Source organism: Cygnus olor, chromosome 1, assembly GCF_009769625.2.
Source record: "Cygnus olor isolate bCygOlo1 chromosome 1, bCygOlo1.pri.v2, whole genome shotgun sequence".
Classification (NCBI taxonomy): domain Eukaryota; kingdom Metazoa; phylum Chordata; class Aves; order Anseriformes; family Anatidae; genus Cygnus; species Cygnus olor.
This window is the reverse complement of record NC_049169.1, coordinates 112,302,958-112,330,386: the sequence shown is the minus strand read 5'-3', so window position 1 is coordinate 112,330,386 and position 27,429 is coordinate 112,302,958. Positions and strand designations below refer to the sequence as shown.

At 45.7% G+C, this 27,429-nt stretch overlaps 1 protein-coding gene across 5 annotated transcripts in view; it reads left to right on the top strand.

Moving 5' to 3' along the window:
- The window catches only part of RUNX1 (RUNX family transcription factor 1), a 171,129-nt gene that overhangs the window by 130,193 nt on the left and 13,507 nt on the right, over positions 1-27,429 (top strand). For all 5 annotated transcript variants that reach the window (XM_040545378.1, XM_040545379.1, XM_040545380.1 and 2 more), the window contains one exon: positions 9,444-9,635. In XM_040545378.1, the coding sequence (XP_040401312.1) occupies positions 9,444-9,635 (192 nt within the window). The remainder of the gene's footprint in view (positions 1-9,443; positions 9,636-27,429) is intronic.

Here is a 27,429-nt window from a genome sequence, read left to right as displayed (position 1 = left end):
GAGAAGTTGCCTTTCTTAGGGATTTAACAAAATGAGCACTTAAGAGAAATGCAGGATCAATCGTATGGCATTTCCACCCATGCTGCAGTCCCTCCTCACTTTACCTGCCCTGGGTTATCTGAAGGTGTAGCAGTCCCATCCCTGTAGGCCCATGTGAAAACACGGCAGGTTTTTGCTTCATCCTCTGTCACCCATTGTAACGAATGCAAAAAGGGCTTTTGCTCTGGATCTCAGTTTGTGCCCTTGTTTTTTGCTTGTCTTTTGCAATTGGGAATTGTAATGATTAAATGCATTATCTGGTAATGTTGTTGATGAATCTTGGTCAGACTGTCCGAACATCAGTGCTGCATGGGTCATTGCAAAGCAGGAGGGAAAGAATTGCTTGGGAGAGGCTGTGTCCACTGATTTCTGAATCGTAGGAGAGAGTTGTCTGTAGCATTACAGCACATTGTGCTTGTTAATATCCAAAACATATCCTAAGGAAAGGGAAGTATGGAAACATCATCTCCCTTGCCTTCTTTAACTGTGGAGCAGATAAGGAACAGCTTGTGAAAATGGGAGGAGACGTGAAAAAGTATTTAATCAGCCACAAATGAAAAGTCCATACTTTTTTTTTTTTTTTCATCAGCATCAGACCTTTGTTCTTCCCTGGCAGAGTGGTGTTGTTTGAGCCTATTAAGCAAAATGCACCAGGCCATCTTCTGCAGGCTGACCAGTCAAGAGGAGTCAGGCTGTGTCATAACCTCAGCACATAAAGCTGCAGAAAAAAATTTAGGCGACCATGTTGATTTAATTATTAAGGATTCTGTTTGTCTGAGTCTGTCTGCCTCTCCTACCTACACCCTGCATTATGGGCTGTTCTTCATTACCTGCTCTACCTATCTTCGCAATCTAGCCACAAACAGTTTTGGTTGACCACACCACTTCCCTCTTGAAAGTTAATACTGTTTGACTCATTCTGCACTGCAAACACCAAGCCAAAGAAAACAAGCCAAAGAATAACCTGCTTGTATGCAGTTTGGAAACTTCTCAGAGGCCCTGCTTTCAAAATGCTATACAGTAGCTTACTATATCTCCCTGCAGCTGCAAAGAAAATGAGGAAAGCAAAAAAAAAAAAAATGGTTCAAGAACCTAAAATAAAGACTAGGCAGAACTGCATGAAATTTATGAGCTTTCAGTGAACTGCAGTTCTGTGTAGGCACAATGGAGCATTAGTACAGAGGAAGGACTGCTTAGTAACCTACAGATAAAAATATTCAACCTCATTTATTTGGAAAAGCAGGTATTTTCAGCTATTGTGTGAAAACACCAGTCACCAGCCTTGTTAAAAGCAAAGGTCTTTAGTTCAAGGGAAGCACATAGCCTGGGTACATACTTTTTTTTTTGGACAGGAGCAAAGTTTTTCACAAGTCTTCAAAGCCTGTGCAGTCAATATCCACGGAGGGTAAATCTAGTTTTGTGTTGACAGATTCCCCTGGTTTATGTAAACAGTGAGCCGTGGGACTTGACCATTAAGTTCTAGGTCTCTTGTTCAACTCTATATGAGGCTGAACTGGGGAGTCTTTCTACTGTCTGAAGGTATTTCAGTAGGCTGATGAACTGAGTTTCTGTCCTTCAGTGCTACTGCGTTGGTGCAACACACTTTTCTATGCATTTGTCCTCTCAAAAGCACTGCAAGGAAGGCAAATGCTAGCATCCCTGCTTTGCACAACCCTGGCTGAGAGGGTGGGGGGCCCAGACTCATCCCACCTAAGTCTGTGCATTTAATTAAGGTGCCTGAATTAGGAAGCTCATCCCCTGCATTCAGTGGAGGGACAACCACCTCCAAACGATGGGTAAGTCCTTGCTGTCTGAGGCTTCTGTTTCTGCAGCTTTTTCTTTGGACAGAGGTCTCTTTTTGTGCCTATGTTTTTCTTGGTTGCTGGCTTAGTTGTTGGTTGGCTGGTTGTGCTTCATTCTGCACCTCCTCTCTCATCCATATCTTCAACTATTATGTCTCAGCCCATGTCTGGAGGGTATTCTTATGGCAGTTTGTACGTGTGGGAAGATGCAAACTATAAAGAAACAAAAGAGGCTTTTGGCAATGTGCTGCTTAAGTTGGGAGTCATTCAAACTTTGTCAAGGAGTCAGGATTTCTGGATCGTATACATCAACATGGGGGAAAGGGAAAAGAAGGTAAAGGGTATAATTTTGCAGACTAATTTAACTTCCATGAACAACTTCTTCCCTCAGAACTCCTAACACACACTTCCCTTACTTTTACTTCACTGAGGTGACCTAATTCCTGAGATGAACCCACAGAATAATTGCATTTTGACAACAAAAATCGAGGGCACCTGTATGTCAGGATCATCATGGCAGGGTGGATACATGGCAAGAAAAATAATTGTGGGTTTTTGTTGTTGTTGTTGTTGTTAGGATTTATGAAGAAGCATGTTTGTGTATTGCTACTTGTTAATACAGCACGAGCTGTACCGGCAGAGCTGGAGGGGAGAAAGCATCTTTCCTGTCTTGCAGCAATTTCCAAGATTGCTTTTATTGGCTGTTGTAACTCAGGATGAATGTGAGACTTTTCAAGTGTTTGTCAGGAGCAGAGAGGTCCAGCCCTGAGCAGCCCATAGTCTTGCCCGTAGTCATGCACTCAGCATGCCTGGCTGGAAGGAGGATGACCAAAAGGCCCAGGTTTTGCTTTTTTTTCCTGGATGGGTGCTGTCTTCACCCACCATTCCTGTTCTCAAAATGTGGGCTCTCTCACTGCAGCTGGAGAATGAAATACCTATAGAAATGGGGGGAGATGGGCTCCCAGCCTATATTTAGGGCTCTCATATGGAAAATAGGAAAATGAAGTTCATTTTTTATTGCAGATCAGGCAAGACGGACTTGATTTTGACTCTCCCATCCTGGACAAGGACTCCTTGTTAGAAATTTGTAGCTTGTTCTATCCATAGCATCTATTTGTGAATTGTTTTTTTTTTTTTTAATGTTGTTTTTAAAAAGAAGCCGTAAGAAAAACAATATCACTGGGAGTATTTAACTACTGTTAAAAAATGCAGGAAAAAATGTACCCCAGCTGCTCAGCAGGAGCTGCCAGCGTGTGTGTCTCTACTGTGCAGTGAGTGTGGGGTGAGGAACCTGAACAGAGTTGCCATCAGCTGCCTGCATTTCCCACAGGTGAGGGTCTGCACCGGGGGAGCTACTGGAGAGCAGCAAATGTGCCGCATGAATCCTGGTGTGCCTTCTTGGCAGCACCGGACACTTGTTTAACATACAGCCAAATTGGATTATCGAGTGGAAAAATTAAATGCTGAGCAAAGGATCACACCTGAAATGTCTAGTATGTCTGCAGTTACTGAGAGCAACAAACAGATTTTCCATAAAGGCACGGAAAGCCCGAGGTTTGCCAGGGAGCTGATAGAAGAAGCGCAGCTGGAAACATTTCCTGGTGTCAGTCCGTCTGTATTTGGCATTATGCAGTGCTGGCGTTATTTGGTGTTCGGCTTTTGAAGGGCATCTGGATGTCAGGCTGTTCATTGTGCCGGGGAATGGTGCATGTGCATAATGTCCAGTCTCATTCATGTGTTTCCCAGTACCTCGAGCCTAAGGTCAGGTTAGGTCCGATGACCAACACTGATTCTGCCGGTAATTACAGACACAACACAGAAATGTTTAGCATAATATACTGTCTGCCATGCTCTTCCTACTGTCTGGAAATAAGGCTTTCCTTGCACGGTACTTAAGAAAGACAGCCAAAAAATATAATTGCTGATGAGTCTATTTGAAGCTCTGACTGCCATCACCATTATTTCTCCTCACTGCAGCAATATTTTTAACTGAGGAGAAGGAAAACATCCTTGTGTGTCTAGTTCCTTTTTTAGGAACATTTTACACTATATTTTTAACACTGTACAAGAGGTTGGTGTGTTCCAGTGCTGTCCTGCAATGACCTCTGTAATGCCCAAATGTGGTATAAGTCCTTTCCAAACCATGGAGGCTAGGGAGGAAACCACTTTTCAGGCTGGTTTCATTTTCAAGCATCACTTTCTAGAACCCCATGGGCTGCCATATAACAATGGTTAGTGCATACATCTCTGCAGGATCAAGTCAGGTCTGCTTTAAAACACAGTAAATGGTGTTATATTAGTTGCTGCTCCTGTGCAGACAGCAAATCAGGGGAAAAGACTGTAAATTATTTTACAATTGGGACATTTGGGACATAGAAAAATATTATGCACTTAAGGCACTATTTCCATTGTTAGCAAAAATTTTTTGTTTGTTTGTTTGTTTGTTTTCAGCAGGATGGATGATTTTCAAGCATTTGCAGTACTCAGCTTTGTAGAAATGTAGAAGTCCTATACTTTAATTCAGTTTTGTTTGCAAGATTATATTATTTTTGCACTAAAAAGCATGTGCTGCCTTCCTACAATAATGTGAAAGAGCAGATTTTCTTCTCGTTCCTCACTATGTACAGAATAATTGGATTTATTTTAACTCCATGGTACAAAACAATGTTTACCACTTTATTAGCTAGACACAATGAAACATGGCTTATTTTCTACCCAGCTAGAGCTGGAGCCAAACCAAAGTCCTGCACACAAACAGCCCTGAAAACTGGAGATGCTTGGATCAAGTTCCAAAATGGTTCCAAAGTGGCAAGATTTCATTAAACCAAAGCATTGGGTCTGGTCAGACACTCCCCACTTTGGCAAAGCCTCAACAGATACATTTTCCCCGTGGATAAACCACTTTTTGGGTTGCACAGGTTGTGAAATCCTCTATTTCCATCCTTGGAAAAAGGGATGCAGAGGAGTGAGAGGGAGGTATTCTGCTCCCTTTGGGGACAAAGGGCTCTGCTTAAATAAGCTCCCCTTGTGCTATCCACACACACACAAGTACAATCTGCTGATTTGGGGCAGAAAACTTGTGCATTATATACATGAAAACTTGAGGCTTCTCTGCCTGGTTGTGTCTCTGGCCCCAGGTCTGTACCCTGGGGTACCTCCAAACTGCGAGGTTGGTGTGTGAATGGGAGCAAGTGACAGAAGAGTGTGCTTGTCTCATCAAAACTGGAAAGAAAGAAAGAAAAAAGTGCATCAATTCACTACAGCAGTCTCCTACCGAGCATACACAGGAATTTCGGTAGCTTCGTCGGGCAGAATGGGAGCACCTAGGGCCTCACACCTTTCCTGGATGTGCACAGGACGGGGGCTGCCAAGACACGTCGTTCTGGTCGCTTCCGCGTCCAGAGCTCCAAGCAGGTGGCCTCTGTCCAAGCCGAGCGTTCCACAGCCTCTTGAAGTCTATAAAACTGCGTTTCCCTCCCATTAAGAGGGAAAACACTTTCATGTCGTGTTGCTGTAAAAGTATCAGAAAAGCTAATGTTTTCTCTACACTCCTCATTTAATATTCTGTGTAAAAAAGTCTGCCTGACCTCAGTATTTGAAAGGGATAAGGAAAAAAGTCCAGAAGCTCCCAAACCCTTTGACTTAGCCAAAGGGTTTATTACCACATTTATTCTGTGGAAAACCTCCAACTCTGCAATGCCAGAGAAGAGGGAGCACAAGAGCAGGAGGCAAAAATGCCACCTCCTCTTGTGGCAACTCTTCTCCCTCACCCTGCCTGGTGCTGGGACTGGTGGCACTAGGTGCACGGCTTTCCCGTCTGCCACTCTTCCTCAGCGTTCCGTACACGCCTCTTCAAAGATGGGAAAGGGGCTGGGAAGTTGCCTGGCAGGAAAAGACCTGGGGGTGCTGGTCGACAGTCGGCTGAACATGAGCAGGCAGTGTGCCCAGGTGGCCAAGAAGGCCCATGGCATCCTGGCCTGTATCAGAAGTAGCTGGCCAGCAGGACCAGGGAAGTGATCATCCCATTGTATGCAGCACCAGTGAGACCACACCTCGAGTATACTGTGTTCAGTTCTGGGCCCCTCACTACAGGAAGGATATTGAGGTACTTGAGCGTGTGCAGAGAAGAGCAACAAAGCTGGTGAAGGGACTAGAAAACAGGACTTACAAGAAGCAACTGAGGGAATTGGGGTTGTTTAGTCTGGAGAGAAGGAGGCTGAGGGGAGACCTCATTGCTGTCTACAACTACCTGAAAGATGGTTGCAGCAAGGGGGGTGTTGGTCTCCTTTCACAGGTGACAAGTGTTAGGATGTGAGGAAATGGCACCAAGTTGTGCCTGGGGAGGTTTAGATTGGATATTGGTAAGGATTTCTTCTGGAGGAGGGTGGTCAAGCATTGGAACAGGCTGCCCAGGGAAATGGTGGAATCCCCACCCCAGGAAGTATTTAAGAGATGTCTGGATGTGGCGCTTAGAGACATGGTTTAGTGGTGGACTTGGTAGTGTTATGTGATGGTTGGACTTGGTTATCTTAAGGATCTTTTCCAACCTTCATGAGTCTGTGATTCTGTGAAGGCTGGTGATGCGAGCACAGTGCTGAGCTAGGAGGCAGGCGTCTGCCGCAGGTTCGCTGTCTGACCACAGGCAGGTCACCTCATTTCTCCGTGATTCAGTTTTCCACCTGTAAAATGGGGATAATAATAGTCCTGTGCTTTACAGGGGTGAGCCGAGGACAACTTGCCTGCTCTTTAAGCAAGATATTTAAAGGATAACTTCAAAGTAAAGCTAATAAATGCAAAAATACAAGTCACCCTAGCAAAGCTCTGCCTGTGCATTTATAGTGGCTTGGGAAAATCATTTGTATTTGTTATATTTTTCTGACAGAGTTCTTCAATTTGCTACCACAAAAACAGGTTCAGTGCTGCTACCTGCAGCAGCCGGCAGGGGAGATAAAGTTGGATAGGTCTTTTGATTGGTGGTGGGGGGTGGAAAGTCACTTTTGGAGGTGACAATGTTTGGAGCTACAAGCTGAGGCACCCACCGACAATGCCCCAAACTGACAAAATCTGGGGCTGGGCAAGGGCAGGCGCTTCGCTTGGTGGATGGGTGATGCAGAGATGTGCGGTGGTAGGCCTGGGAGCAGCGTGCCCCGTGGTGGCCTCGGGAGGACGCTGCGCCTTTGGTTCATTCATTAATTCAGGCACAAATGTAGTGCCTGGACGAGCTTCAGAGGGGAATGTTAATTGTTGCCTCGCTGGCCTGAGCACAGCCCTTAGCGCAGGAACTGCTTGCCCCAGTGCGAGGCCGCAGGGCCGTGGGATAGTCTGGGGCCAGGCCGGGCCGCCGTAGCGCAGGGTGCCGTGAGGGCAGCACCTGGCCCGCGGAGGAGAAAGCAGGGTACGGGGAGGTCAAACTGCTGACTTAAAAGCAGAAAATGGCTGATGTGAATTCAAAATGAGGAATAAATTACACCGGGGGTATGGATTTGGAAGGATCTGAGTCTTGGCTCTGCAAGCCCTTGGTTCAGCCCGCTGAAGCTTAAACTAATCCAAATGTATGAGGTATTTTACACATCTTGTATGACTCCGCGTGTTTGCGTTCAAGTCCGGTGTCAGGAGCCTGAGGCTTGGGGCAGTGTCCAGCTTTGCACTGCTGACAAATGAAGCGTTTGCTCTTGACCCACCAGAATGTCAGATAAAAGTCTTTTTCATCTTTCTCTTCCCCGCCTTCCTTTTTTTTTTTTTTTTTTTTTTGGAAGCCCTAATGGGTCTCTTTAACGATGAAACCACTGCTATATAATATGTCTTTTTATATTTTATTTTTTTTTTCCCCCTCTTGGGATAATTTATAGCACAGTGTGGAATCTGAGACAGTTCAAGCTGTGCCAAAGGGCCTGGCAACAGGAAGAAATGCCGAGCCACTGCGATTTGGAACCATAATACAAGTTATAAAATTTAATTTTAGAAATGCAGCTACTGGGAACTGCTTTTAAATGTACATTTTCCCCTTAGTGTATAAAATGGTCCTGTGTCTTGATTAAGCTGTTAGGGTGGCATGAAAGAGCACACTGTAGAGGAAGGGACATACAGACCTTTTCAGAGATCGCTTGTTGCTTATTCACCGATATGCAGAATTGGAAGCTGGGCGTTTATAAATGTTTAAACGTTAAATACTACGAGGACATGTGGATTATTTGGGGGAGTTTTGTGCCAGTCTGTTTCTCTGCTGCAGCCGCGAGCTCACAGAGGACTTGCCACAGGAGCAGCGTTGGCCATCTCCTTGTGTGGAGGGTTGAGAGATGCACAGAGAGTTGCCAAAGGCAACTCTTTGTTGAAAGACAATGAAAATCAGGAATGGACAGTCAGAAAACTATGGTATTTAGCAGAAACCATGGATAATGCCACCTTCTTTAAGGGAGCAAGTAGAACTAAATTTGGCCTCTGGACTTGACAGTGGAGATGCGTTCATGTCAGGGTATCAGTGCCCTTTCCTGTAGGAAAACAGGAGAAGGGACAAGACACAAAGATTCGCAAGGAAGCTGATTTCTTGAGACAAATGCAAAGTGCAGAATTGGGACGGGGAAAAGGAGATATGAGACATCTTTAGCGTATGCTCTGTACTCAGTCTTTGAGGTTACTGAGCAACGTGGCATTTTGTGACAAGGCTACACATGGGATCCCAGAGCAGAGAGCACTCACGGGCAGCAGTTAGAAATGCATTACCTTATTCCTTGCATACTGCTCATTGCTGCTAGCTAAAGCTTATCTTGAAACCAGTCCTGCTCATGACAAGACAAGGTCTCTGCCCTTCCAGCTGAACCTGGCCGTGCCTTGATGCTGTGCTGCCTTCCAGCTCCTTCCCTGTTCCCCCATACTCCAAGGGCTGCCCTAGGGCATGCAGATTCCCGTGGCATGCACATGGCCAAAGCTAACTCCTCTGTGCACTGGCCTACACTATAATGTCAGCACCTGCTCTCTTAGATTCAGATGTCTGGTGTGACCTTGTGTTTTGGAAACTCCACTAAGAGAGACTTCATGACCCGCCAGCTGCAATTCTGCCAGCTTCTGGTGTTTCTTGCCTATTTCTCTCTATAAAACCATTGCTAAAAGATCCAAAATTGGGACTTGTTTGGGTTTACTGTTTTATAGCCCCATAGTACTTGTCTAATTATGGTACTTCACAACAGTCTGAGATTGAATTTCTGATGAGTTACTCCAATGCAGGTTTAGCACAGGGGCCACCACAATTTTCTTCCTTTTACTCATCCCAACAGACTTTACTCCTTCCGAAAATGCTTCCTCTCCCATTCTGAGGTGCAATAGGAAGGCATTGCACTTTTCAGTGGACCTGTTTTTTCAGAGTAGGCCATCTTGGGCTGCCCTGTGATATGGTTTCAATGTATGACTTGTTTGTGTCTCATGTTCTTGCAGAGAGGTGGTTTCAGTTTAATTTCAGATAGCTGCTAGCTGGTTAGGTACTTTGCCAGTGGATGAGGGTTTTTTTTTAAAAAAAAAAAAAGGAAAAAAAGAAAAAAAGAAAAAAAGTCAACAGACCTCATGTGTCAGTGAGATTTTCTGATCTTTTTCCCCCCCCTCCCACAATAGGACATCGTCAGAAACTAGATGAGCAGACAAAGCCCGGGAGCTTGTCCTTTTCAGAGCGCCTGAGTGAACTGGAGCAGTTGCGTCGTACGGCCATGAGGGTCAGCCCACACCACCCAGCCCCCACACCCAACCCACGAGCCTCCTTGAACCACACCACTGCTTTTAACCCTCAGCCTCAGAGTCAGATTCAGGGTAAGTACCCAAAATCCTCCCCCTGCTCGCCCAGCGCCTGCCTGGCCCTGCTGAGAGCTATGGGGCTCGGAGGCGTTCCCCCCCTTGCCCCTGTCTCTCTTTTTGGCTGTCCTGAGACACACGGAGGCCTTGCAAGTCTGTTTTCTTGCAAAGGTACATTATCATAGGCCTTTTCATATGTGTAGGTGTATTTCCTGATGGGTAGCTGTCGATTAATTGTGTGCTTGAATGAGAGAGAAGTGATGTCAATGCCTTGCTTTGACCTTTCCCAGAGAGACAGTTGCAAAGAGAATTTTACAAAGTGCTTTGTCCCCTCTTAGAGACAAGATCTAAATATGGGCAGGCTGGTTTGAATTCATTTCTGGGGCTGGTGCTTATCCGTTGGGTTGTATTTGAACGAAAACCTGCCAAACAGTGACTCTGGAGTCCGATTTCCTCTGAGATGCAGGCTTGGATGATGCCAATGAAACCAAGCAATTCAGTTTGAAACCTTATCTGCCACTGCTGGAGTTGAGTCTGTCACTAGTAAGATCAAATCTGCTACTGAAATCTGCTGGAACTTCGTAAGCAGAGAATTAGGTCGCTATGTAATGATAGCTGATAACACACTTTGCACAATGCATATCAAGGTGCAGGTTTGTAGTGAGATGCCTCCGAAGCGAGGGTGCAACATGGTACTTGTTGTAGTGAGAGCTGTTCCCAGTGGAGTTTTCTTCTGCTCTTCTTGTAGTTGAGGTTCTCTGCTGGTGCGCTGGGGGGAGAGGGTTACCGGCAATTCCTGCAATAAGTTCTTTTTTCAACATTTATTTTTTAAAGCCAGGGTTACTCTTTGTTGCATACAGAGAAGGTTATCCCTTGCGGAATGCAATGCTTGCTGCGTCTTTTTATTCCCAGGACCAGGAAGGTCTTTGGCCCAGTGACAGCTACCGCAAACCTGTTGACTTCACTGGGAGCAGAACCAGGCAGTTTTGAGAAGCTTGGGAAATAAACCAACACATTGTCATACATTGTATTCTAAAAGGAGGCAGGGAAAAAGCAAACAAGCAAACAAAAAGGTGGAAGGACCACACAGTGTCCCTTCCTGGGTCTCACCCTGCACCTCGCCAGCCTCCCTCAGTTTTCTGATCTGTAGAGCAGACCACGTTGGGATTCCCCTCCATGCAGCTCAGCTCCTGCAAAAGCAAATGCCCGTGCTGTTGCGGCTGCTCGGCAGCCTGCAGCTCCGTGGGTGGAGGTATCGGTCGCAGACGTGCATTCCTCGGCTTCTCAGGAACACTATATGCTTAGCAGAGTATCGGGTTCAGCAGTGCGTATCCCCCTTCCCTTGTTCCATGTGGAGGTCCCTCGCTGGGACGGCTTCACGCCCGTCTGGGGGCTCAGCTGCTCTCTCCAGTAATATATTTAGTACGTTGCTCTGCTTTGCTCTTCATGAACACGGTTTTAATGCATTTCACCTGTGAATGTAGCTCGGAAGGCGGTACCAGTTGAACTGCTGGTGTTTCCTCATTGATACCCCCCTCAAAGCTTCCCCTGAGTTCCCCTTTGCTTCTGCCTCTCCAGTTTAGATGTTATCCTAAGACGCCCCCTGAGCAACTTGCTGAGGCTGCAGTCACTACTAGTGAAATAACCCTAAACCCAAAGCCTCTTTGATGTTGACTCTTTCTGCCGCAGGCACCTTTTGGCTTGTAGGGCTCGTCTTCATCCCATTGTTGCAGCAAGGCAAAAGGGCTGCAGTGGCAAGGAGCTTCAGCGCCATCGCGTCTTGCTCAGTGTTCAAAGTAGGGCTGGCTTTTGGGCTGGTCTCATGGGAGATCTCTAGGGAGTAAGGGTGTTTTCATGCCTTTTATTTTTACTCAACAGCATCATGTTTCAGAAGGGAGGCCCCCAAAATTAAATGCTTCTGACCCTTTCCACCCTATTGCCATACCGGCATGTACTTCTTCACATCCTGAAACACATTTATTAAAACTCTCACTGAAGAGAGTATGGGGTGCTTTGTATATGGCATAAGGCACAAAAAGCCCATACATTGCTAGCTTCTCAGTAGTAGCATTGCGCCGTGCTTTAACTCACGCTGGTATGAATCACAGGCTACTCCTCTGCTCATCCAAGTCCAATTATCTTTTTTTTAAAAAAGCAAAACTAACTCAAAATAGACATCTCAGACTAGTTCTTGGATTTAAAGGGGCAGTTTGCCATGCCACTAAACCACTGTTTATTTGTTGAGGTTTTCATCTATAAAAGGATTGAGGTTAATTTTAACTTCCTATTTTACCAAGTCTTGAATTTGAGCATAAAGCTGCTTGTGTCATGGATACAAGTCCAAGCAAGTTAAGAGACCATAAATTGCTATAATCGAGTTTTATGCTTCTTTCGTATCACAAAAAGCGAGCAAGTACACCTGTTCATTTAAAAGATCTAACCATAACCAATTCACAGACAAAAGGGGAACCGAAGGGGAGAGAAGGCTTCCACCACATCACACATGTTTTAACTTGAAAGATTACTTTGTGCAAGTACCAAGCGTATCATGTCAAAGGATCTGACCTGCGCTCGCAGAGTAAGGAAATTCAGTTAGAGCTCAAACGCCAGCTAACACTTCATCCTTAACTCACCCCTTCCTTTGCACAGAGAGGAAAAGAAAATAGAGCTATGCGAGCTGCTCTGGGTTGTTATTTATGAAAGTTTAGGTAAAACCTTCTATGAGCACTGAAATTTATATGTGCCATAAATGTAAATCTCTCTCTGTATATATTACGGTTGAGTTTCTTCTAATACCAGTCTAAACTAGACGGTAAATACATAATTACTGGTTTTACAGTGGTTAGTGTTAACTGGAGTAGGTAGATCCATAATTCAAGAGTTTTAAAAATATGAATTTATATGGTTCCTTTATAGTATGATTTTTTAGGGCCAACAGAAATATTTTAAAGGTGTAAGTCTGAAAAGGTATTCTTTCTGAGGCAATAACATTGAGCTAATAAATAACGTAAGTAAATTAGGGCATTAGGAATATCATCCAAAAAATGTGTACAATTAAATAATTTCAATCTTTTTTTTTTTTTTCAAATTAGCCCAAGAATGCTTCCAACTAATGATTTATTAATTACCCATAGGTTAGAAAAATAAATAAAATAAAGTAATTTTTCCTGTCTGGGGAAAACAAACAATCATTGTAATCACGTTAAGCTGCATGCTTCTGTTTCTGTTTACGCTTTTATAGCCTTAAAAATATTTGAGCTTGCTTGCTCACTTTTCTTCTTTTTTTTTTTTTTTTTTTTTAATTTTGTAATCTTATATGTTAAGTTTCAGCTGGGACCACGCTTTTATGACCAAGTCTAAAATCCCTGGAAACAAGAGTCTGTAATAAAATTGCTGACAGATCTTTAACCAAAGCAGAGAACTAGCACCAACAGCAAAGTAACAGAGATCATGTCGAGATCAGCTCTTTGAATTAGCAAGAAACATAAAGACAGAGAGATTATTTTGTTACAAGCCAGCCTTTTGTCTTCCTCCAGGTGCAATACACTTTGTTGAGGAGACATTTCAAGGTCCTTGCTATCGTAATCACTCTCCACCAAAACCAGCCAGAGTTTATCAGAGTTCCCATGAACCAGGGAAACGCAGTAGTGGAGTCAAGGGCGGTGTTTAAGCGTGGGGAATTAAGATGGCTTTATTCTTGCTACAACTGCATCCTGCCCCAACTTTTAATATTTCCACTTTTGAATCGGCTTAGCAGGCCATAGGTTAATAGAGCCAGAAGCGTGTGCAGGGCAGCCCTTCCCAGAGGCTGGCAGCAGGCACAGGGCTGTGGCTGCGCCTCCGTCTTTCATTGCTGCAAAATGCAGTTTTTGGGAGCTTTGGAGAATCCTAGCTGGTGTGCGCACCTCTCCCTGCCAGGACAGATAAACAGGCTCCCAGGATCCCAGACTCGCCAGCCCTTCCCCTCGTGCATTGCTAAATGCCTACATTTTCACGTTCTCTCAGGCCGCGTCTGCCTCTCCCTGTTGTTCCCTCAGCACACGTATCATCATCATGTTCCCACTTGACTAACCACCTGACCTCTCCATCCCAAAATGCACTGCCCAGCACGTCAAGCAGGTGCCACCAGAGCTCAGCACCCTGCCTATCAGCACCTCTCCCACCTTCCTCGACCAGCAGGGTAGCATCGGGTGGCCACTGGCAGCCCTCATGTCATTGCCAAGCAGCGTGGCCAGGGATCCAATGCTCCGGTGCTTTTTCCTGGATATGCAGAGCTCACCTCCCCAGCCCCACAGTAACATTTCTGCACCATAAGCCAGGCTGCGTGAATTTTGTGAGCGAACAAGGGACATCCCTTTTGATGGAGACACCAGGGGTGGGCAGCCAACGTGCTGGGAGCATGTGGGGACAAGGCAGGAGGACACCGTGAGGAGAGGTGCCGTGGGCCCAGAACTTGATTGCCACGGCCACTGGGAGGTCGCAGGAGGTTTGCTGAACGAGTGGTGTTTTCACAAAATATTTTGCTAAGCCGATCTGTTTAGCTGGAATATTTCCAGCTGGCTCTGTCAAAAAGGAGATTTTTATAGAGAGAAGTATCTTTTTACTGAAGGTACAATACATTTCTTTGATTCACATATATGTCTCAGCAGATAATACTTTAATATTGCCATGAATAACCTCAGCAGTTTTTCTTTTTAAAGGGTACGGTGCCATCAGTAGCAGACTCACCCTGCTATTTACTTGTTGTGTCATAAACCAGCTTGCATATGAAGAGATGTGCACACTGCTGCGTGAACCAGATTAGCTTACTCAAAGCAATTCTTCTCTCGTTCAGTCCAACAGAACTCCGCTCTGGGGAAAAAATCATTCCTCTTTCATGGCCCCTACTAACAAATATAGGTGAACCTCCTACTGAAGGGTGTCTGAGTCCATCCTGTAGCTCCACAGGCACAGGTGCTACCGTTTTTGTTCAGAGCTACTCGTGTTGACTAAACTGGAGAATGTTTTAGGGAAGTTTGTTCAAAAGCATAAACTAAAAGGAAGTATCAGAAATGTGACACTGCCTTTTGCAGAAGCAGAAAAGTAAGTTGTGTACCACTTCTGGCCAAGCAAGACTTCTCGTTTTGTGTGAAACTAACACCCTCCATATCTTAGAGAACATTCACGAGGCTGTAGTATATGCAGAATGTACTCTACATAATAGAAAAAGGTGGTTTGTAAATATCAGTATGGCAAAGATATATGCAAGAGGTGTGTAATATAACTAAATAACCTTCAGCTTCACAGCATCCATTCTTTCTTGGCTCCAGCTCTTCACGTTGCTTTTCACTTTGCTGGTTCACCCCATGTGGAAATCAGCTCCTTGCAGCGAGATGCGTGGCTTTCATTTGATTTGCAATGTTCTTAAAACCAGTTGGGTCCTCTCCAAATATTAATTTTGACAGGGATAAAATTTTGTTACCGTGACGCATTACCTCTGCCAAGCCTTTGCTTGTCTGCAGGGCTGGTTCTTTGTGACATAAGAGAGGGGTTGTTATAGCCAGAAGCAGCCCAGAAACAAGAGCGGTCCTGAGGAACTCCCTCCATTTGGGGTTAGAAACATTTATTCCACAATCTCCTCCTCATCGCCTTCTCACCTGACTGAAGCAGGCAACCAGTTTTGCCATTTTGAGATACCATAGGTGGGGTACTGTATTCAGAGCAAGATAGAGAGTTTAAAAAAAAATCTCAGCTGAGGTTTGGATAAAGCCATGATCATCCAGTGTTCAAGAGAAATTAACTCAAATGGCACCGGGTGCAAAGGGGGCTGTTAGTATAACAGGAGGAATGGAGACCTTACTTGAAGAAGAGATTAGCAGAGCCAGGTTTAGTCAGGGCACCAAAACAAAGGCTGAGAGGGAAGGTAATTGCAGTCAATAAACACAGCAGAGAAGCTCAACACCAAGGAGGGAGGAGCACCATTTGCGTCAAAGGACAACTCTGGCTTGGGAGCAAGTGGTTATTCTGTAAACTAGCCATCAGTGAATTTAGCCTGGAAATTGGAAGATGGTTCCCATGTATCAGCGCGGCCCTGGCAGCCTTCCAGGGGGGTGATTACAGACAGAAAGATGTAATTTAAGATGGATCTTGCTATGTTATGTAAGTGCACAATATAGGATGTGGCTGGGCTGCTCTACCCCGGAGATGCTTTCCGGGCCCATATTTTGTTCTATTTGATCAGTTCCCTGCACCTGTGGCTTCACCAAGGCCAAACGAGAAACATTTCATTCTCCAGGACAGGCAGTGGGAGGCTCAGGGATGTTCTCAACACTTTGCTCTGTTGGATCTCAGTGCTGAGACAGAGTCTTTGCCTGCAGACTCCCAGTGCATTCCTGGCTCCCACCTCCATCGCCAGGTCTCCAGCACTTCCCAGGACAGATCTCAGTCAGGTCCCCAGCGACAGCACCACCAGCACAACCTCCATTTCACGCCATGTGCAGGTAGCTGGGGCTGCAAACCTCATGCCTGGCCTGCTGAGGAGAAGACTTTCCCAGGTCGAGGTGGCAGGAAGCCGTCCAGCCACGAGGTTTCATCCCCTCCAGCCACAGCTCACAGCCTGGTCCCAGCCAGGGCAGAGCAAGGTGAGGAAGCGAGCTCCTCGGCGCCTGCCCCGGGGGCACCAGCCTTGTCCAAGAGCTCTGCCTGCCTTCCTGCAGGCAGCTCTCGAAAAGAAAGGGCTTGAAACCGCTCAGCTTTTTCATCAACTTAACGCCCTAATGGAAAGAGTTATGTAATGGTGTTTAATCCAGAAGATTTCCAAGTGTCGATATATTTAAAAGATACCAATCTTCATATTCCAATTGCCTGGCACTTCCTGAGATTAAAAAAGCAGTAGATAAGGCAGCAAATATGTTCTCAGTCCCCAAGCAACATCTCCACTTACACAAATTTTCCTTCTGTTTTTTTTTTTTTTGTTTTTTTTTTCTGTCCTCAGCATGGAGCATCCTAGAGGACGACTTTAACTAAAGAGAGGGAAACCTTGGCTTTAAAGCAGAAGGAAAGGAGCTTAGAGATCCCTGTTTTGTTCTAAGGTTTGTCAAAGTCATTCTGCATACCACTTGGCAAGCTGTTTGGAACTTGATGTTTCAAAAAGTTTTTAGAAAAACTTATCAAGATTTTTTTGGTAATGGCCAAGCATCTTGGCCCTCGAGAAATTCGTGACAACTACAGAGATGCCTTTGGAAATGCCTCTAGCTCTCTGGCTGAATATTTTGGGCACTGATAAAATTTGGCAGCTCATGCCCAACCAGTTTTATTTTTCATTAATCAGTCCATGTCTTTTACCACATGAGAACAATGTCGAGCTGATGGATACCGCTAAGAGAAACAGAGCTTGCAGGTAGGAACAAGTATCCCTGTTTCAGCTTTTAACTTGCACAGCGATTCTCTCTGTTTTGCTTTGGTCTGCCATTACTGAATCAGTAAGGCAAACTCCACGCTCCGTTATGTCACTGCAGAAGCAGAGGCACCCTTTGACGCGGTGCTGGACTCTTGTAGGTGCGTTGAGGTTTCCAGCCCAGGGCGAGTGCTCTCAGTAGCTACCATGATGGTCAGAGACAAGAGTGAATTCCCCGGGCTCACTTCTTGCTTCTTTGGCTCTCCCATGGCACAGCAGTGCTGGAGGCACCTTTCTAAGGTCTTGCCTGCCCATTTTGGGCAGCGAAGAAGTCTAAGCATCTCTCAAGAGCACAGCTTTCATGCAGCCTCCTCTGTATCTCCATGATGTTCCGTATCTGCTGTTGAGGTTAGCTGTGTTTCTGGGCTCTCCTGCTTTTCCATGGGAACACCTTATCCTGGATCACTGCTTTTCTTGCTCAGCACCAAATCCCACCTGTTGCATTGGCGTGCAGAAGTCGTCTAAAGCAAATATCCCTGCCTGCCCCAGAGGCAGGTGCTCCCAGTGTCGTGAACCTTGGAGGGCAGCAAGTGGCCATGCGCTTGATAGCATTTTAGCATTTGAGGCAGCTGCTCCTTGCTTTTGGGGTTATTCCTGACTGGCCCTTGAAGCATATTCTTGGCCTTTGAATAGCCCAATTGTGATGAAGATTAAAAGCTCTGATTGCAAAACTCTGGTAAATAAAATCTCTCTTAGTTCTTTACTGACAAATCCAGTTTCTTTCCATAGCATTCTCTGCTTTAATCCCCTCTTGGCAGAACATGACATGTTTTGATACCAGAGCTCAAATTACCTCCCATGGTAAATAAAACAAACAAAAAATAAATAAGAACTCCTTACCCTAAAAACAAACACCCACTGAAAACAGCTTATTATTCAGATGATGCTGCCCATGTGCCAGAAGATACTGCTTTGATTTTGTAATTGAATGTATTATTTTCCCTCAAATACTGAATTGAGCCTTTCCAAACCTGAACCGCTGGGGGGTTAGAGCAGAGACATCTAGAAAACGAAGAAGGAAAAACAGGAGGAGAATAACGCATGGGTTAGTCCATAAGCCCAGGCAGACCTGAATCCACCGGACCTTCTCATTTTTCTCCTCCAAACTCTGCCTCAGCTCAATGGGTCTGTGCGCGGATCTCCCGTGGGTTGTGGTGCAGATCTCTGCCTTCTTCACCCTTGGGCTTTTATCCACAGGGCAGGGGGCTTCCTTTGGAGCCCCAAGTGCAGGCACGCCCTTGCCTCTTCCACTGTCCTGTCTTTAACACAATGTTACATCAAGCAGGTCTCTAATGGTCCCATGTGTGTAGAGGGTTCGCAGGGCTTCTCTTGCTTGACTGACTACACAGTGCACCATTAGTAAACTTATTTATATGTGTTCCCTATGTGTTCAGTATATTGTGACCACTATAAAAGGAGATTGCTCGCATGCAAAGAACAGTGTGCTTGGATGTGCTCTGTAAAACAATCAATTATGTGGGGAAGCACACATTATATAGTCAAACAGATGATTGCCTCCGTCTGAGCATTTTCTTTCTATATATACATCTCTTCACTTAAAAGCATTGAAAAACAAAGGCATGGGAAATAGATCCATTAAAAAATTGTGGTTTTGCTCTGAAGGTCAGCTCGATTTCTGACAGTAAATGCCTAGGTCTGTTTCAGAGGTTTACTCCATTTATCTGTACTGGGCAAGATAATCAGTTCAAGATTGGTGATTCTGAGAGCTTCCAGGTTTTGGTGCTCAACCCCAGGCACTTTCAAGGAGCCTGGATTTCTGCAAAAAGGGATGCTTTCAGTGTCTTTGATTAGGTACCCAAAAATGGAACAGGATCACTAGGCAGGCTTTATAATCTAAACCGTTGTGGTTTACGTCCTTTGCATTTTTAAATAATTACAATTACCAGAGCTTTTAGGAATCACTTGGCTGGTTCAGGTTCTTATTTCCTGAGGATCAAGTTCAGGTGATCATTACTAATTAAACATAGTTCAGCCAAAAATCATTCTCATAGCAAAAATTTACATACTCCCTGCTTTATTCATTGATAAGTTTTCAGTATTCAGAGGTTGCTGTAGACTGCTATATACTTTGAACTGTAGAAAAGACAACATTTAGTCAGAAATGTTTGTTTTATTATTGTAATGCTGATTTAGAGCCAGCTGAACTAGTACGGTGTTTATGATGATTTGAGTTATCACTGCATATGCTTACTGAAGCACATTTAATTTTAAAAATCCCAGCTCCAAATGATGATCCTCATTTTGCAGAAGAGCACGTGAATAACTGCTCAAACAAACAGTCTCTTTGATATCCTTGAGACCTATATATACATGAGCAATTTTACATGCAAAACCATTTGCAAATTCAGAATCAGTATTAATTACCTAATGGGATAAGGTATCAACCAGAGAACAGTTCTGCTCTGCCATACGTTATAAAAGTGAGCACTTGTATTAACTTGAAAAAGAACGACACAAAAGGGACTGAGACGTTTCAAATGAGTGCAAACCAAGGTTTGCCAACTGATGCTCACCTAGGTACAACTGGATTGCTAGCAGATTGCCATTGCTCTGCAAACACTGTTTTGAAACCCCCTCTTTTCAGCTTTTAAACACATACCTGGGCATTTGTGCCAGGCTCTTGTGGCAGTGGCACTCCCCAGCCACCGCCTTGCAAGCCCTCTCCCATTGCCCAGGTAAGCCCTGCAGATGGATGTGGCAGGGGACCAGCTTGGGACCTGCAGCCGTGCCAGGGCCAAGAGTCAGCCCTGGCCCCAGGAAGCCTCTGCCAGCCTTCACTTGGCAAGGGTCCATGTTGGGAAATGCAGGAGCTGAGCGAGATCCCACAGGACACAGGAACTAGAGCCACCTGGTAGCAAGGTTTGCAGCCATCCCCGTGGGTCACCTACCTCCATCCCCAGATCTGCTGCAAAAACGGGGACAGCTGGAACTGAGCAAGGGCAGAGGAGGCTGCTGCAATGAAACAGCCACTAGTCAGGGGCTTGGTGCTCAGACCTGAAAGCCTGTGGGGAGCATGCATTTCATGTGCCACCAGCGCAGCTGCACACTGCTCTCCTTATACGGTGTGGGAGACCAGGGCAGGCTCCACCATGAGGAGCACAGGGAGAAACCAGGCAGAGCAGAGCTTGCCAGCAGCCTCAGGCACAGCAACAAGGCAAGGTCTGTCATGGGTCACCCCAGCATGACCGAGGTGGCGGGGTGGCATGTGGGATCGGTCCTGCGTGTGGCTGAGCCTCTGCCTGCACTCACACTGCCCGCCCGTGCCCTCACTGGGTGAGTAACCCAGCCAGACATAGCTCAGGGACCACTGGGGTGAAGCAGGTGAGAGAAGTGAAGGCGGAGAGGAGAGAGTGCAGAAACAGGTTTTCCTGGAAAAGTGAAGGAAACACATCCTTAAAAGAGAAAAAGGAAAATAAAAAAAAAAAAGAAAAAAGAAAAAAAAAGAAAGAAAAACAGCTGTGCTAATTCTTGTGCTTGTTCGATCATGTTCAGAGGCTCCTGAACTCCTAAGGAAGGAGAATGGTTTTGTTTCTTGAGGGTGGTGCACACTGAAAGTGTGTCCATGTGATTTCTGTATTTGTACATTAAACATTTCCCCAAGATGTAATTCCTTCCCTCCTGCACTTGGAATAAAGCAACTTTACAAGAAGTCCTGACTCCAAACAGCAAGCAAAGGAGGGCTGTTGGGGCAAGATAGGGCAAATGTAAATGTGTCTGAGCTAGCTGCTCCACCCAGCCTCTCATCTTTATATGAAAAAAAAATAAAAAAATGTTTCCAATAACCGAAACAGGCAAGGTCTGATCCGCACAGACGGTCTGCAGGCATATGCCCAAGAAGCTGACTGTTGGCTGGTACATCCTCATCTGATTTATGTTGTGTGTGTGTTAAGCCTTAAATTGTTGAGTCTCTGGCTGGCTGCAGTGGTATTACTGGATGGTTGGTGTATGTTTTCAGCTCACAGAGCTGGCTCTGATACTGGGATTGCTGGCGCTGAATCAATTCCAATCTCACACCTGTCTGAGACAATGAGGGCCTTGTTGCACACATCTCCACCAAAGGCTGTCATACAACTTATTTTTCACATTTGAAGAAGGAGGAAAAAAAAATAAAGGGAGGGCTGAGGAAATGCTGTCTCCTTACAAGACACATTCCCAATGCTTTGAGGCAACATGCCCCTCTTTTCTTCAAGGGAAAACAGGTTTACAAAACAAAGGCAGTGGAGTGCTTGTGAAAAGTATAGCTTGATCCTGGCAGTTAAATGTGACTAAGGCTTGGTCTCTGAGGACTCACGCTGTAGGCCCATGCCTGGTGGATTAGGCATGGGAGATGGGCACACAGTTTTTCACAGACTTTCTGAGAAGTTTACCTCCACATGGGTCAGCGCTATTAATAGCTCCTTATCAGTTTGCCTGGCATCTGTGTCATTTACCCAGCACTGCAGGGCCACTTCTTGAGATCTCGGAGGTTGTGAAAGGTGCCAGGCTCAGATGCCAGCGTGGCCGAGATCCTCCACTTCCTGGCACTGAAGTGGCTCGGCCTGGGTGGAGGATCAGCCTGGCTCCAGGCATCATTAACTCCTGAGGTGAAGACAGGAGGCCGATTTTTGTCTCAGTCTCTGTCTTTGCTGTTGTGCTCTCCCTTCACCCACTCCTCCTCCTCCAGTTCCTGTGCTCGGGTGTCTCAGATGCGCATCCTCTGGAAACTCCGTTGTTGGCCCTCTCTTTCAAGGTGTTGCATCAAAATGAAGTCAGATTTGTTTCCTAGCTCTCTTCTGGTTGGGCAGTACTTCTGGTTGTAACCCAGAGCCCTTTCCTGACCTTTCTGTTGTGCCCTTCTCCCACTGAGGTGAGTGGCAAGGGAGGCAGGAGCTGTAGGCCTGTCCCACACAGGCTTTTCTCCACCAAGTATGTTAACGGTAATTTTTCACCAAGTCAGATGGGAGGCGTTTGGCTGAGCATTTCATTGGAGCAGGAGTTTGTACTACTGCTGAAACAGCCCAAAAATGCCGGTGGCCTTCCAGACTCTCTCCGTGTAGCTGTTTGCCACATATAAGCGAAGGCTAGTTGGGCTTCCTCAGCTGGCAGATGTGCTGCAGCGCCAGCAGACGTGCACCACACAGCTCTTGGTGACCGGGGCCATCCCTAGGTGTGGAAGACCAGTTGCGCTTTCCCACATCCTTTTTTTTATGCTTTCCCTTCTACATCCCGATCCCCTCCATTTTTGCCAGGGCCACTGCTGGTCCTACCTCTGTGGCCTTGCAGGCAGGGGTAGGAGGGCAGCCCGAAATGCAGAGCAGCTCACTCATCTCATTCCTCCTCCTCTCGACCCTTACCTCATTCCTTATCCCCAAAACACCTTTTGAGGAGGGAAATAGGAAGGGGAAAGGGCAACACGAGAACCCTGCACACGTCCAGGGAGTTTTGAAAGGCACAGGACTAGACCCAGAGACAGATCTCCAGCCAGTGCAAGCTGGCATTGCTCTACTGAGTAGGCCGGCTGAGGATCTGCCCTTGCACCTTGTCGGGGTGGTCTTCAGCATAAAAATAAATGATTAACCGTGCAATGAGTGAACATAAAGACAGATGGTGAAGTATACTTCTGTTGGTACTTGCACGCCTTTGTTTCAGAATACAGAGAAAGGCCCTGCGGTGATGAAATGCAGACAGGAGTGTGATGTTATCTCACACCTATAAAACTCGCTCTGAGTCCACTGGTGGCCACTATCCAGAACTGCTGAGTTCAGACACACTCGGTTGTACTAAGTAGAAATGGCACTTTCAGTCTTTAGTAAACAGCATTTTTGCCCCAGGGCCCAAATCCTTCAAACATTTGCCTAGGTAATTGTCTGTTTTTGCCTTCTAGTGTCTCATCATTAGCTTATCTGTAAATTCAGACTGGCTAAACGAGCATGTGAAGATGGGGGAAGAGCTGCTGGAGGATGGGGGAATAAACCATTCCACATTTAATTCACTGGCAGGAGAGGCTAATGCAAGTGCAGCTAAGCAATCATTGTAGGATCACGCCGGGGAAAAAATGAGTAATACGGCATATTAATTTGAACAGATTAAAGAGCTGCACACATAAATGGAAGAGGTTTTTGTTTTGTCTTACTGGTGGTTCCAAAATATCAACAACTGCAAGACAGCAACAGCAAATTTATGATTTCTGTTTGAACTTAAATGTATTGTTCCAAGTGTTGCCTTTTTTTTTTTAATTTTGAAAATGTAAATATATTTCAATTACAGCAATTTCCAAAGTTTTTTTTTTCTCTGACCAAGCCAGATCTATAACCCAAAATAACTTACTTTCTTGCCATCACATTGGATTTTTAAGTTAAATGTAAAAGCCTTTGTTTTGTTTTATTCTTACTTGTGTTCTTTATGAAAGAAAACAATTATTTAATATTTGATTGCTTACATATTAAGATTATGTTTAGCTTTGAGACAGTTTCTGAAATGGAAAAAAGTTCTTTTTGCTTATAATAATGACCAGTGATCTTCCTCTCCATGCCTCAGTTGCATAAAGGTGCTCAGTTCAGCACGTGCAAGGGAGTTTAGCTGTGTTTAGCTAAGTTTCTAAAAACTTTTTGATGTGTCAGTGTTTTATAAATTCATAACTGCCAACAGAGAGCAATAATTTTACATGATATTTCTGAGCTGGCTGGCTGGTCACCTGGTGCAATTTGAAATGAGGTTATAGCAAGCAGTATTTTTCAAGTCATTCAAAATTAGTTAGTACAGTAAAGGTATAGTGGTTAATTTTTAAGATGGTTTATGCAGAATATGAAACAAGGCTGCTATTTTTATCAAACATCACACATCTCCGATTCCCAGAAGAAAACTTCTTCAGCCTGGCAACACAGCAGCTGTTTGTTTTAATACTGCGAATTACTTTTTTCTTCCATACTGGGCCATTTTGCAACACTTGACATGTGTTGACACTTCTTTTCTATACTGGATCAGTTTTCCTTGAATGCCGTTCCTCCTTACTCCACCCATCCTGCTAGCACCACCTGCACACAAACCCGGGCTTACGGTCGGTCCTTTACAGGTCGTGGGTACACATTCCCTGCCCTGCGGGGAGTCGGGGAGCTTCTGGCTGGCATCTCACTGAAGTGAGAAGCACTTTTAGCCTCACGGCTTGTTCCACCTGTACCTTTTGCCCTTCGGGTTTAGATCTGGCCTGCTCTGAAATTGAGCAGAGTAATGTTTAAATACATCCCGCAGAGCTCACACGCAAGCTGAGCCAAAATGAATGTATGCCTTGAGCAACTGTGGAGAGGGGCTGAACCAGGAGACGAGTCCTTAGCTTCCTTTTAGTCCTTCTTTAATCCCCCGGCTGCTCTCCTCTGGCCTCCCTGCTTCACCAGAGGGCCAGGGGAGACATCCTCGGGCCACCCACCGGTGCCACAGCTTGCGTGGGATCTGTGACGGCCGCCAGTGCAGGACGATGCATTCCTCGGCTAAACAGGAAGTGCCAAGGGATTTCGTACAGGAAGCAAAGCATTTCTTAAAAGGTATTTTAAATGTATTTCTGGACTGAATGCCCCTGACAATCCAGTGAGTTGGGGCTTTCAGCACATACTTCTGGGCTTAACTCATTTTCCATTTCGGTTTTGCAGATCTCCTCAAAACCAGCTTGACAGTTTAGAGGAGCAGATCATTTAATAGAGTTTCCAACAAGTCCATTTTGGTTTAGTACTATAATGAGCAACAGCTTCTTAGCTACCTACTTAAAAATAAAAAATAAAAAAAAAATCAGTGCATCATTCTAAATCAAACTCACATTGCAAATATATGTTCGCATGAAGAAGACCTTACTTCACCTTGTAAATCAAAGCTGCACTCTGGAGAGAGGTTTCATACCACGGGGCTCAGTATCATTTTTCTCAAGGTGACCTCAGTTGTTAAGTATGAAGGTTGCATTTGATATGTCACTTCCTTTCTCTAAGTCAAAAAAAAAAATGAACCCGTGTGTCTTTAGATCATCAGAGATCTGCTTATGACCAAAAGTTGTTTTAATCCTGATTTGTGTTGGCATTTAAAAGAGTCCAAGCAGATTTCGTTTGCCACCCTGAATAAAAGTTTGGAGGGTGATACTCTGCTGCATGTGTAGAGTGCCCCTAGATGAATTCTACTTTATTAGTTTATAGGCTTTCTTCTGCACACTTGGGATGAGATCATGAAAGTGTAAATGGCTGTTATCTTCAAAGGCCTCTTTTATACTGACAGAACTCCACCTTACTGACTTGTATTAATAATCTATTGCAATCCTAATTAGTTCACATCAAGGTCAGTGTTTTGTGGTGGATAAAATGACTGTAAACTCCAGAGAGCAAGTTTTTTCTTCCAATACTTTCATGTGGAAAAAGGGGAGGGAGCGCTGAAAGTATTAAAAGAGAGAGAGAGAGAGATTGATGAGGACTTTCTGTTTATCTGTAGGCTAAAGAACTTTAATATGGTGTAATTAGCTCACATCAGCAGCAGCAACCTTTAAGATACCTGAGGCCACACCGTAGTCATTCCTTTATCACTCTGTCTCACGGTTGACTGCGGAGACTTCCTCGTTCATCTCCGCTCCTTCATTTATGGCATTTGTTTTCCAGTGGGAATAATCCGTTTTTCATCCTGGTGTTTAATTGTCTTGAACTGTAGTCAGAGAGCAAGGGAACACCTCGCTGTGCCGTGAACTCACCACCGCCCTTCTGAACACCCCAAGTCCTGGTAAGGCAATAGCTCAGGGGCTGGGCACCAGGCTATCAGAAGCCCCCCAGGACCAGCAGGGTCAGGTCCAGCCCCCTGGCATTGCCCCAGAGGGGAAGGCACAGGTAGTCCTATGCCTGCAAATACTGACTCAGTGCGACTTCCAGGTCCTGGCCCAGGAGATACCTTGACACTTCCTTTCGTCTTGTTCCGCCCATGAAAGAGAAACTTTGGAGGTGTAACCAGGGTGGGATTCATTTCACCCAGCTTGAGACATCCGTGTTTTGTGTGTCTCTGTCTGGCACAGTTGTCTGGAATCAGCAACTAGGGAGGGAAACAGCTGTTCCTCGGGTGTGATTCACCTGGCTTGGCTGAGATGTCTCCCTTAGCTGCAATGGCTTGCTCTCCAACAATGTCTGTTTTGCCCTGTTGGCAATAAAGGGAGTCTAGACAAGTAGCTCAGAGGTAGACACCTACATTGTAGATCTCTCAGGTGGGATGAATCCTCCCCCAAGAGCCAGGCCAACAGCAGGCAACATTACACGTTTACACAATTAGCACCCTACTGCCACGTCTGTGTTTCCAGGGCATGACATACCTGCCCAAGGCAGGCTGAAAGCAGCATTTTCTCCTGCCAGCAGCAGGGCAGTGAGATGGGCTGATGGACCTGCTTCTTGGGGAGCATTGTGCCCCACCTGAGCCCTATGCTTCAGGTAGACTGCTTTCAGGATGTGAGCTAACTAGGATAAAGTGGATACATCCCCCCCAAGCTGTTTTTCCAGGTGAACTTTCCCTGCCGGGGTGACATCAGGTAATTCATATGTGCTCTGACTCAGCCAAGTGCTGAGCTCTGTGCCCTGAGTGCTCTGCTGAGCCGGAGCCTTGCTTTCTGCGTGCATCAGTTCTCCTCCTGCTAAAATGAAGGTTGTAATGATACCCTTCCTCGGGGGGCAGTGTGAGGATCAGGTAATTAATTAGCTGGGAGGCTTTCACATACTAGAGTGGTTCAGGGAAAGCGAGGAGGAGAGCAGCAGCCAGCACCTAGAGCAGCAGACAAAATCAAAGAAGAATCAAAGAATCATTTAGGCTGGAAAAGACCTGGAGAGCTGGCAGCTGGGACAGGATCAGGGGGTCTCTGCTGTCAGGTGGGGTTTGCCATGTGGACAGGTCAGGGATTCCCCTCCAGACTCACAGAGATGAGATTTCTAGGTGTGGGTTTACCGAGACGGGTCAGGGAGCGCTCCCAGGAGCTGCCGTGCCATACAGCAAGTAGACAAGTGTGTGCGTGTGTGCGTGCGTGTACACACGTGTACGTGCACACGTTGTCATCCTGCGTGCCTTCCCTCTCCACCGGCCCCACATCTCACAACCTCCCAGGCTGGGCACAATGGGACAAAGGGTGATGTTTGCCCACCGCCGCCACCGACGTGCTATCTGTCCCTGATTCCCTCGCTGTTTCAGTTTGTGCCTTAGCAGTGTGCCTAGAGATAGGGGAAAACACTGCAGCGGCATCAAGTCTGGCTGCCTGTCTCTTACAGAGGAGCCAAAAGAGTGGAAGGTCAAGGCTGAATTCCTTTATTTCATTCCTTGTTGATGCGGGGAGGGAGGGAAGAGGAGGACGAGCGGTGGAATGGAGTCTCCCTCTTGAACAAA